A 13,254-nucleotide genomic window follows, 5' to 3' on the forward strand; every position below is an offset into this window, starting at 1 on the left:
GCCAACAAAAGTGAATACACCCTTAATTGAAAATGTCCAAATTGGACCCAAAATATTTTGTGTGGCCATCATTATTTTCCAGCACTGCCTTAACCCATGCATGGAGTTCACCAGAGCTTCACAGGTTGCCACTGGTGTCCTCTTCCACTCCTCCATGATGACATCACAGAGCTGGTGGATGCTAGAGACCTTGCGCTCCTCCTTCTGTTTGAGGATGCCCCACAGATCCTCAATAGGGTTTAGGTCTGAAGACATGCTTGGCTAGTCCATCACCTTTACCCTCAGCTTCTTTAGCAAGGCAGTGGTCATCTTGGAGGTGTGTTTTGGGTTGTTATCATGTTGGAATACTGCCCTGCGGCCCAGTCTCCGAAGGGAGGGGATCATGCTCTGCTTCAGTATGTCACAGTACATGTTGGCATTTATGGTTCTCTCAATGAACTGTAGCTCCCCAGTGGCAGCAGCACTCATGTAGCCCCAGTCCATCACACTCCCACTGCCATGCTTGACTGTAGGCAAGACACACTTGTCTTTGTACTCCATACCTGGTTGCCGCCACACACGCTTGACACCATCTGAACCTACTAAGTTTATCTTGCTTTCATCAGACCACAGGACATGGTTCCAGTAATCCATGTCCTTAGTCTGCTTGTCTTCAGCAAACTGTTTGCGCGCTTTCTTGTGCATCATCTTTAGAAGAGGCTTCCTTCTGGGATGACAGCTGTGCAGACTAATTTGATGCAGTGTGCGGCGCATGGTCTGAGCACTGAAAGGGTGACCCCCCCCCCCACTCCTTTAACCTCTGCAGCAATTCTGGCAGCATTCATAGTCTATTTCCCAAAGACAACCACTGGATATGATGCTGAGCACGTGCACTCAACTTCTTTGGTCGACCATGGCGAGGCCTGTTCAGAGTGGAACCTGTCCTGTTGAACCGCTGTATGGTCTTGGCTACCGTGCTGCTGCTCAGTTTCAGGGTCTTGGCAATTTTCTTATAGCCTAGGCCATCATTATGTAGAGCAACAATTCTTTGCCAGAGAGAGAGTTCTTTGCCATGAGGTGCCATGTTGAACTTCCAGTGACCAGTATGAGGGAGTGTGAGAGCGATAACACCAAATTTAACACACTTGCTCCCCATTCACACCTGAGACCTTGTAACACTAACAAGTCACATGACACCAGGAAGGCTAGTTGGGCCCAATTTGGACATTTTCACTTAAGGGTATACTCACTTTTGTTGCAAGCGGTTTAGACATTAATGGCTGTGTGATGTGTTATTTTGAGTGGACAGCATACAAGTTATACAAGCTGTGCACTCACTACTTTACATTGTAGCAAAGTTTCTTCAGTGTTGTCTCATGAAAAGATATAATCCAATAATTACAATAATGTGAGGGGTGTACTCACTTTTGTGAGATACTATAGATAGATAGATAGATAGATATACTATATTATAGACAAAGCCAGTAGTTAAGTCAAATACAAACATTCAAAAAGGAATATAAAATGCACTGAATGCAGAAGGAGCAGCTACTAAAACCTGCAACTTAAATCACTTACATTGAAATGTAATGGTTATGATGAAAATAAAATAGCAAATACTTAATCAGGGGCAATCGTTTTTGGCACACAGACAAACAGAGAAAGAAATAGGTAGGAGGGTAGGTAGGTAGGTAGGTAGGTAGCACATACTGGTATAACTGATATTGAAGCCTTTTCCAGTATTAGAATGATCAGACTGAAATTCCAGTCTGATGATGTGTCCGTTTGAGGCGATCTGTGATGGAACATCTTTTCCTGAGAACGTCCCAAATGTTGTTGGCTCAGACAGGCCTAAAATAGAACAGAGTTGAAACAATCTTTTAGAGACACATTTTAATGGTGCTTATCTAATTCTGTCTGTATAACATTAGGCCAAGGACAGACTTGGAAGGACTCCTGTAAAGGAAAAAAACTAAATACCCAAAGACACCTCAAGAGACGCATTAACTGTTATTAAGGCAAGGGAAAAAAGAACTTTGAGATGATTCAGTAGTTTTTCACTCTTATTAAACTTAACAAATTCTAATGTGTTGCTTTGATGTTATTTTGCATTCAAATGCAGCCAATGTACATCTTCTACTGTATTAAATACTCTTCTCTGGGAGTCACCAGAGAAAAGGGTTGTTGGTAGCACAATGGCTGTAACTATTAGCCCATCACCTGCTGTCTGCCAGTCATTTTGGATTAAAGAATTTAATGGAGTGCAAAGAATCCATTCAATTCCTTTCATTCAGTTCCCTAATACTGTCAGTAACAAAATGGACAAGTCCTGAATAAAATATTTTATTTAAGAAACGTAAACAAGTATTAGCAGCAAAATATGCTTAAGTATGAAAACTATTCATGGTGAAGAATGATTATTTTCAGACAGGGCTAGACTGGGGCAAAAATTCGGCCCTGGCATTTTTGACAACAATTGGTCGGACACTCCTCACCAATACCAATACCCTCATTACGTCCTCTTAAATATACTATAATATTCCCCTAAACCACTGTAAAGCTGAGTAGTAAGTGCCGTGGAAAGTGTACTCATTCGCACTCAATTATTGAGTCCTTAGTGATCAAAGGTGGCATGGAGTACACAACTCATAGTCAAGTACAGGTAATTTTCACAGCAGCGTGGGATTAGCCAACGCGTTGCTGACAAAATAATGACAGCCATTAGGACAGTTAGCCGAAGTTGAAACTGCATTAAGGAACTGTTCTACATAAACAATGTCAAATAGCTTATGCTGCGCTGTTTGGCAGTGAGTGATCCCCAGCAGTAGGTGACAGTCTCACTTTATGATGTTATGATTATATTATTATTATTTACCTTAATTGGAGTTATCATCATCATTGTCATTATGGCATATGGCACACACATGGTGTTACTTTGTGTTGAAAAGTCGTGAGGACATTTAAGGGCTCGGATTAAGGGTATTATTAGACGTGACGATGCACAATAAAAAGACAGGAAGATACTCTAACAGTATTTAGAAGAAAATTCACCACAACAATACATTCTCCTCCATAACAATAAAATATACGATAGTGGGTCTGTGGGTCCTCTCCCAGACGATTTTGAGCATTAAACACTTAATTTCCTGCATTTATAGACATTTTCTGCACCAATTTATGGTGGAAATGCCTGTATTTATATAAAGGTAAACAAAATTCAGGTTGGTCAGTTACACATCAGAAAATATAAATCATAGAATATAATAGAAAATAATCAGTAGCTGGTTTTTTAGCTTAAGTTACTTTTTTTGGACAAGGCAAATCTGTTTTTTCTATCTTTACATAGCAGTGTATGTTTTCTTATTGTGCAAATAAACCTTCTCAAAGCATTTCCATTTGTTAACATTTGTTGTTGCAAACTATTAGATGTGATTGGGCCAGCCGAGTGTCAGTATAGAAAATGAACCAATGGGACGCTGTCTGTGCTCGCTGGGCCAGTATGTTGGCCCATTTTTCAACAGTTATATCAATAAATAATTCACGTTTTACCAGCCCAATAGGTGCGTCGGCCCACCAGGCTTTTGCCCAGTATGCCAGATTAGCAGTCCACCCCTGCTTTCAGAGTGACAAATTACTGACACTGTATGTTGTATTAAGATAGTGTAGCAGACCCAGGTGGCCCAGTTTGATTATTTCATTACACTGTTTTTTACATTTATAATGACAGCAGTGAGTTACATTAAATGGTCTATGTTGTTGAAAACTCAGTTTTTGGTGATGTTTTTCCTTTAGGCCATTGAAGGATAACTTGCTTCTCTACGAGCTTAGATATCTTTCTGAAACTAGTGAGATGATGTTAAAATTCATATAAAACAATCTTATTTTTAATAGTTCCTTGAAAAAGGCATTTTGGAGATTTGGAATTTTTTAATGTGTTACAGTGTGTCCAGTGATTTTTTCATGTTGATTGTAATCTCAAAAAAGCATAAGCACTAATAAATAATACTGTAAGAAGAAAATGCAGAATATGTATAAATGTAGCTGTACATAAATACATGATTGATTCATAACCCATCTCATTAATTTTGGATAAAACTTACATTGAATCAAGACTATTTAAACAGAAATCTAATATGACTATCCTACTGATATCTAGCTCTAATAACAGCTTCCACATGTCCGTATGGCAGTGACTCAGCAAGGGACCTGCCATGTTCTCGGTATTGAATGCAAACCAGACAGACATCAGTGCTTCATAGAACTGCTAAAGGTTGATACGTAGATGCTCTTTTCTACAGAAGCTGCATCTGAGTGAATCCTAAAGAGACTTCTATCAGGGGATTGTGGTGTCCAGGTCATTAACGTTATTTCACCTGAATGTGTCTTGCACCATGCATACCTGGACAATTCCGTCACCACGGCAGGGGCCATTATCTTGCTCAAAATACCCATCATCCCCTTGGGGGTACATGAATGAAATGAATGGCTGAGCCTAGATGCTATGTTAAGGGGTGCACTGGTATAAAGGCATTGCTCTATAGCCATTAAAAAACCCACTGTATTCCAATTGAATGGCCCCGAAACCATTACACCTCCCCCACTGGCCTGTACAGCTGTAACCATGCATCACCTCATTTCTGTCTGAGACATTTGTGTCACAGCATAGGACCATTTACTGCAACAAATGGTTATATACTTTTGTTTGGCAGAATACACTCTGCTCTTGAGGGTGCTCCCCAATCATCCAACAGGCAGCAACGGATTCAGTGGGGGAGTGCAATAAAACCCTAAAGGGCTACACAGAACAGAATCCAGCAGGCCGATATCAGTGAGATATGGAACATACATAATGCACAAGGAAAGAAATGCCATTCCCTATGGTATTAAGCCACTTGAACCGGAGGAGGCTGAGCTAGTTGATGGAGAAATCAATCGCCACAGCCAGTAACAGCAGTTTGCAGCAGGTAGAAATAAACAGATTAACCACCAGCAGCGGCAGCGGAATAATGATCATGTATAAGTGAGATTATAAAGACCACCTTTTTGTCTTGATTGAATGTGATTGGAAATGTATTTGTGTGTGTGATGGGAGATTATAAATGTCAAATGATGCTGATAAGCTATTGGCATGCACAACTTCAGTTCACTGCCAGAAGAAACACAATGCTTGTTGTTGTTGACGACCCACCAGGAGTCTAGCAGATTGGTGTTGCAGCAGGGACTGTGATTAATCAGAAAACACCTGCAGTTTTGCATGGGTAGGAAAAGTTGATTATTCCTTGTGGCCTTTTGCTATTAGGCATTTCCTGCATTCATCCACTAAGGGTTATCTACCCAGATAGCAAGTGGTTTGATGTGGTGTCTTGTGTGCTGGTCTGTTGTATTGATTACCTTTAAGAAAGCTACTCTCAAAGATTCAAGCAACTCCGTAGTATTGGTGAATCTAAAGCCCTCTGGTATTTACAATGATGCTTTTTTCAAAGTCTGACAAGTAATAATCTTTAATTCCAGTCTTGGTAATCTATTCACATACAGAGCAAATGTATACATAGATGTGTTGCATACACTTGCTCATGTGGTGCGTCATACGCAATCCCAAAGAGAGGCTTTATTCTTCTGCAGAGCCAAGATCTGACTTTTTCTGGTCCTTGTATTCAGTATTCAGCATTCATTGTATTCATTGCATGATATTGTATTGAGCCAGTTCATACTATGATTACAGTTATTGAGGAAACCTTAACCCAAACAGTAATTAGACTGTATTAGTTGTTTATTAGTTATTTTAAGGGCGTTTAAAATATCAGATAAGATACACCAGAATCATTAACAAATCCTGAAATAGTTGAAGCCATTGATTGGCTGTATATCATGGTTTTGACACTGTTCCTCATCATTCTTGAGCTTTAAAAAAAAAACCACACAATTGTTTAAACATAACAGAAATTAATCAGCATGATGCACTGCGGTGTGTTTTAGATTACATTGTTGTGTATACTCTCTATTGAAAGTAATATACAAACCATCTTATGAATCTAACTACAAAAGGTACAATTAAAAGCAACGTGTTGACAACCTTTTCTGCAAGGGAAAGAAATAAAGCTATGAGAACACACACACACACACACACACACACACTAATAAAACACACTGTTTATGAAATAGGGATTCTTCGCCAACTCTCCCATAATTTTTTTTTTCATTTCCTCGTTGACTTGGAGTTTTGGATCCCATGCACTTAGACTCATTTAAGTTACACAGCGACTGAGTTGGGAAATGCCAGTCTCTTGGTTCTTCAGCAACCCACAAGCTCTTTCACTTATTCATTATTGCATTGATGGGCAAGAGACCAGGAGTGGAAAGAAAATCAACGTGACAATAGCTGAAAGAGTGACAAGGTCCTACGTTGTCTTATCTAAGGGGAGAGATTTAGAGAGAAGCCTTTTGTTACAGTCTATCACAAAGTTCTCTTATTTTAGATGCCAACAATGGCTGTTTGATTACGATTAACCATTTACACACTGTTCAAAGGGGTACCTTGAAGCTTTATTCGATTTTTTAGGGTGGATTTCATGCTACTGTTAATTATCCGGGATTAAAAAAGAAAAGAAAGTTATGAGTGTCAAAGTCACATAAACTCCTTGGTGAACAGAAACGCCCTTGGGTTTCTCTGATCCAGAGAAACTTTTAACTTGGGGTGCAGACTTATTTTCTTCCTGGGCCAAAGCATCTAATTATTTTGTTTGTATATGCAATTTTTAAAGGCACAATAGCGGACTGTGAGTCACCACACTGGCTGCAAAAATGCAAAATTGTGGATCATAAGGATCCCAATATTTAATGTCTGACATAAGGACAGGATATTAGACAATGCAAATCAATCATTGATGCTGATATATTTTCAGCGATGAATAAGTGATGAGCAAAACCTGAGAAGTAATCTGGTTATTACAACCACTTCAAATAACTCCCCAATATATGTTTTCACTTTGTTATCAGTGCTTTACATTAAAGTTACTGAGCAATGCTGAGTTGTGTTAGTTTTAAACCAATTTTCTCATCTAAGAGCCAATTGAGAATGGTGGTGCAGCCTTTAAGTTCAAACTGATTCATAAATATATTCTGTGTGATTCTGAAAAGCGTAAGAGTATTAAAGGCAGTCTCATATAGTAGTTTACTTTCTAAAGACCAATTACGAACCATTTAACGGGTGCCATATAAGTGAGTATCGATCCGTTACATGTTATTTATGAACCAACATCTGTTCATGGTTGTTCTGGTTGCTTGCCATGAAAGCAACTTTTGTCACATTTATAAAATATTGTGCTGTATAAACTTTATACACTTGTGGCTTTCACTTGTCTTATTTTTGACTTATGTTTGACTTTTTAAAACTTGATTTAGAAGTCCACCTGATTTTTGAAGCAACATTTCTCACATCACTAAACAGCACTTGCGGTTTCAACCCTAACCTTGTCATTTAGACAGTAATTATCATTAATATTTCAATATCATAATTAATTTCAAGAGGGCATGTCAGTTACAGGACACATTTTTAACCATACCAAATCATGCCAAAATTATTACCAAGCAGAAAAAACTTTAAGACTTTGAAGCAACAAATTTAATTTCAGTTTGCCCAGTGCAAAAGCACTAATTGCCTGGCAATTTTCTAAATGCTGCTACAAAAAACATTCCTGCAGAGGGACAGGTTTACAGACCCTGAATTAAACACGTCATCTTTAATGACCAACTACTCAAACTAGGGCTTTACTCAATTCAGTTTAAATCAATAACCTGTATTACAATGGGGAACAGACATCTAATTGCCCTGCGTTCTGTTTGTAGTAGAAAAATGCAAAAACAATATAAAAGATTACAACTATGCATCCATCCATCCATCCATCCATCGAGTTTGGCAGCCAGGCATTTAACAACCTAATCCAATTTGAAATTCGCTTTACCTACTGGATACAGATTAAAATTACATGTTGAGGCAGAGTTGCTCCACCAAATTAATTTACTTTTTCAGTTGTATACACATGCCCATTCATATATAACCAATACATAACTTGCTTAACCATACCCTGAGGTCTTAATTTAGGAAGACGTTTTTTAAAAACATGGTGAAATATTATAATAGAATTACCTTCATCTTTGACCACCAACCAGTCAAACTGTGGCTCCAGGTCAAAGTCAGAGAATAGGAGATGAATGCGGCTCCCAGGTTCAGAGATAATCAACCACACACAGTTCAGGTTGTTTCCATACTCCTCTGGGTAGTTCGGGGACAATATAGTCCCAGATGGAGCCGTGAAGTTGAAGAAACATGAGACTACAAACAGAAAGTAACAAAGGAATAAAGGCGGGAAGGAAAGAGGTTAAGGTGTTGGATTATTCGGCAAGAATTCAAACAGAGAGGCAAAGACAGATACATAGATTCAGCACAAGGTACTAAAGAAAAAAAAATGGAAGATACATACAGAAAAACAATTAATTATGACGCCGTATTAGGGCCATTGTAGGTATAAAAAAATAACTCAGAATTCCCGAGATTAAAGTCAATAAAGTTGTGGAAAAATGTGTGTTTTCCACAAGAGCTCAGTGCAGACATAAGAGGAGAGGTGGAGCTTTCAGACAGGCAGATATATACGACTGGGACTGCAACAAAGCCATTTGAGTAACATCTTAGTCAATTATAATATCAATGTCCGCAATTCTTCCCCAATTTTGATTTTGATCTTCGAAGAGAAGGAAGACTCTTATCAACATCTGCATATCCAGCATTTAATGGAGTACTGAGCCTTCAATCATCTCAACATCTGAGAAATTGTGATTAATCTCAGAGAATATCTGTTTTTTTCTCATAAATGTATAACACACACAACAGTGGTGTACAACGAAGAATATATGAAACAAAAAAAACAAAATCCTGAGTTTTTTCTCAGAATATTACCCCCCTGACCCGGCTCTAAACGCAGTAACATAGTCAACACAAATATTTTTTTAAAATATGTGTACTTACAGACACAACTGGGTTTATTGCCAGACCACTGGTTGTTGTGCTGGCATGTGATAGTCCTCTCTCCCACCAGTTCAAAGGCTGACTGGCAAAAGAACGTCAACACATCACCATGCTGAAAGCGATCACCGCTACGGCGCCCAAATGCCGGCACTCCGGGATCACCACAGCCTCCTCGTTCGATCTCTGGAGCACATAACACAAAGACAGCCATGTTTTTATGCTGATAATTAATGTCAAAATGTGACATGGTGACATTCGGATGTGGGGTTAAATGACAAAAATCTGCATACATTGATTTTTAGATAGTCAGTGAGTCAAATCTGAAAATTTTCCTACCTGGTGTTTACGGTAATGTAGCTATGTTCTTTCTAGTTTGTCACTATACTATGACTTTTTACAACCCTTTTCAAACATTCTCAAGAGCAACTTATTTGGACCATGAGGAAAAATGTTAAATAAAAGCACTTGACAAACAGATGTTTTGCCCTGATATTGATGCAGGGATGAAACATTCATGTTACTCTTAATTGCGCAAGCACTGATCACACGTTGCCCAGTCCCAAGAAGAGCTATCTGCAACTTGTGGACACCGCTCAAAGACATACTCTGTGTAGAGACAGTTATGGTTAGGGTTAAGATTATTGAGGCGTATCATTGTCTGGGTGTATCTTTGAATGAATCTGCGACCTGCAAACGGACATTTCTCATGCTGTCTGAAGAGAAAGGCTTCTGTCTCGCTGGACTGTCCACTCAGGTGGGGCCAAAGGTGACCCAATAGGAGAGGAGCCATACTTATAATTCATGCTACTTTCTCTGGATGACAGCTGGCAGCAGTATCACTACTACTGGCTGTCAACAGGTTGGCATGTGGCAAGAACTGTCAAGCCTTAAAGGGAGGACTGGCAGCAATGTTAATATGACTGTGTGGAGAAGCAAAAAAAAAAGATTTAGTATCTATTATTTTACAGTGCTGCATTAAGAAATGAAATACAACATAGAAGAAATAAATGTTATTGTTTCCCTTCTCACAGCTAATCAGATCAGAGTAATTGTACTTTAATTCAGCGTTAATTGTAAAAGGCAAAACAATAAGTGGAGTGGCACAAACACACACACACTGATCCATGCATACTCTTGTTAAGAAACCAGCAGGTGGTAAAAATTAAAGATGATGCAACACTGATGTTTGTGACACTGTATAAAATACGATGCTTCCCATACACGCTGTGGTGAGCACAATTAAGTCTCACACATTAACAGACACTGCAGCATTTATGACTCTGTAGAATTCCATTGGGGGGTTGAATAAACCTCTCCTGAGAGTCTGCAGGTCTGCACACTAACATCTCCTTTCTCTGATAGTAAAGATGTAAATTTGGAGACTCGCCAGACAAGACAAAAACTTGTCACCCCTGAGAAGATGTGTGTCGTCAACATAATGAATTCATGGCAAGGATGTGAAGAACCATATACCTTCCCTTTGATTGTTTGAGTAATGAGAAAAGACTGAACACCCACCCACCCACACACACACACACACACACACACACACTTTCCTCTCACCCAACATGTGGTTTGAGATAAGTTGCGATAATAAGAGATAAACGGACATCCTTAAATAAACTATTACTTCTTTTGAGACAGGTCTGAAATAAGGATAATCAACTTTTATTTTTATTTTTTAACACAATTAACCTCTTTTTTACCATGTAACTACATTGCCAACTACTTACCAATGGACAGAAGTCTTTGTGATCGACATTAGGAATCTGTGCAATGTTGTAACTATTATACTAGGCTATGTCATGTAGAACATAACTGTTAATAATTATAGTGTTAAAATGTATACGACAGCAGAAATAGCTGTTGGTTGAACTGGGTTTTCCTTGAATGTTCTCATAATCACTGTTGTTTTCATGTTTGGATCAGGATTGATTTACAATAGTGATGTTGAGAGTATGTGAATTACTTAAGGCAGGAAACTGGAGAAGACCACATTGGCTCCACACCACGTGTCCCCTTTAGGCAAAGGAATATAGTTTCCTATACGTAACGTATGTAACCCTGGTTCCCCGAGAAGGGGAACGAGACACTGCGTCGGTTACGACACTATGGGAACGCCTCTAGGCGTAGCAGGTCTGAACGTGAATGAAATCACTCCAATCCTATTGGTTTGTTGCTAGAACCGTAAGGTGTGACGGAATAACCGGAGGAGTATAAAGCACACCTGTACACACTCATCATTAGCTTAAACTATGAAGCAGGCACTTCAGGCGGGGAGAGAGGTGCGGCGGGCCGGCGCAGTGTCTCGTTCCCCTTCTCGGGGAACCAGGGTTACATACGTAACCCGAGACGTTCCCCTTCGAGGGAACTCAAACTGCGTCGGTTACGACACTATGGGAACGAGATACCCACTAAACCGTGCCGAAAACCCCGCCTGCCCCGGTGTGCAATAAAGTGGCACGACTAAGAGGAGAGCGCACCAGGTGCCGATGGAAGGTCAAGACTGTAAACCGAATGAATGTGTGCGGCCGCCATGCCTCTGGTAGAATGAGCCCTCACAGCCACAGGTGAAGGCAAACCGTGCACCTGATAGGCTAGGGAAATAGTCTGAACAATCCAGTTGCTAATAGTATGTTTGGGTGCAGGGAGCCCAGCCCTGGGGGACCCAAAATACACTAGCAGTTGGTCAGCCTTCCTCCAACGGGAGGACCTCAGAGTGTAAATACTCAGTGCTCTGACAGGGCAGAGCAGATGAAGTCTCCCGTCCTCCGCTGTCACATGAGGGGGAGGATGAAATGCCTACAGCACTGTGGACCCTGCCGCACAAGAAGGCAGATCCCCCACCCTCCTCAGAGAGGTGATAGCAAGGAGAAAGGCCATCTTGAGGGTCAAGTGCTTAGCCTCAGCTGACTTCAGGGGTTCGAAGGGGGCCTCAGCCAACGCCCCAAGAACCACCGCCAGATCCCGAGTGGGAACCTTGGACCGAGTCGCAGGTCTCATCCTCCGGGCACCATGGAGGATCCGTGTGGACGGATGGAAGAACCTGATACTGGTAAGCCACACCCCTGAAGGCGAACCTCAGGAACTTCCTGTGAGAAGGACGGATGGAGACGTGGAAATAGGCGTCCTTTAGATCTATCGTGACGAACCAATCCTCGGACTGGATGTGCGTCACGATGGCGGGGATGGTGAGCATCTTGAACCTGAATCTCCTCAGAGACCGGTTTAGAACCCGCCGATCCAAAATAGGGCGCAGCCCTCCATCATTCTTGGGGACTATGAAGTACCGGCTGTAGAACCGGCGTCTCTGTCTGGGGGGGAGACACGTTCCACGGCCCCTTTCCTCAGCAGAGTAAGAACTTCCTGTCCCAACACCGGACCTTGTTCCGGGCGGACCACAGTCCAAACCACCCCGCTGAATTTTGGAGGGCGGGTTTTGAGCTGTAGTCGAAACCCATCTATGGCAGTGTGCAGGACCCACGGAGAAATGTTCGTCAGGCTCCGCCAAGCCTCTGCAAAGTCTGCCAACGGAACCAGCCCCTCGGGGCTGGTGGTCGGTGTCTCGTGTGATCTTCTGGTGGACCCCTGAAGCCCCAGAACGGCAGGGGAGAGCCGCCGAAGATCCACGGTGAGTGAGTCTGAATGCGGCCTGACTGCAGACCCTCGGGGCAGGCAGTACGGCGTGGACTCGATGGTGGCAGGTGCGTCCCGAACGTGTAAACGGCGGGATAACATCACCCGTTGCCACGGCGGAGGGGACCTCGGTCAGCCTCCGGGGGAGTTTTGGGGGGTGCGGGAGGGGAAAAAGACTCCCCTACCCCGGTCTTCAGGACCTCTTCCCTGAGCTCCATCGGGACAGGATGACAGTCCTCAGATTGCATCTCTCAGAAGGCTGAGGTTGAGAGCGCCGCCTCGCTGCCCCAGCTCCTCAGGGGGGCCCCCGAGAAGCGACACTCTGCTTCCTCTCCTCTCGGTAGGAGCTCGTAGAAGGAAGGGACCCAGGCCTGGCAGCCTCAGCTGCCTTGGGTCCAGACCGGCGAGGGACCTGCGTCTTAACGCTCCGTGGTTCTGCGAAGCTCCGCCAGATCTTCCTCAGAGGGACCCCCCCTCTGAACCATCTCCTGTAGCAGGTCGGCTTGGTAGGCTTGAAGCACCGCCATGGTGTGCAAGCTCGCACCTGCCTGGCCCGCTGCCATGTACGCCTTCCCCACGAGCGTAGATGTGGTGCGACATGGCTTGGAGGGTAACGC

General features: G+C 42.1%; 1 protein-coding gene across 1 annotated transcript in view; it reads right to left on the reverse strand.

The window, feature by feature from the left end:
• The window catches only part of LOC123959318 (CUB and sushi domain-containing protein 1-like), a 364,541-nt gene that overhangs the window by 140,772 nt on the left and 210,515 nt on the right, over window positions 1–13,254 (reverse strand). The window contains exons 14-16 of the mRNA XM_046033278.1: window positions 9,002–9,184; window positions 8,126–8,311; window positions 1,690–1,830 (exon numbers count right to left, since the gene is read on the reverse strand). Coding sequence (XP_045889234.1) covers window positions 1,690–1,830; window positions 8,126–8,311; window positions 9,002–9,184 — 510 coding nt within the window. The remainder of the gene's footprint in view (window positions 1–1,689; window positions 1,831–8,125; window positions 8,312–9,001; window positions 9,185–13,254) is intronic.

This window comes from Micropterus dolomieu, linkage group LG20, assembly GCF_021292245.1.
Source record: "Micropterus dolomieu isolate WLL.071019.BEF.003 ecotype Adirondacks linkage group LG20, ASM2129224v1, whole genome shotgun sequence".
Classification (NCBI taxonomy): Eukaryota; Metazoa; Chordata; class Actinopteri; order Centrarchiformes; family Centrarchidae; genus Micropterus; species Micropterus dolomieu.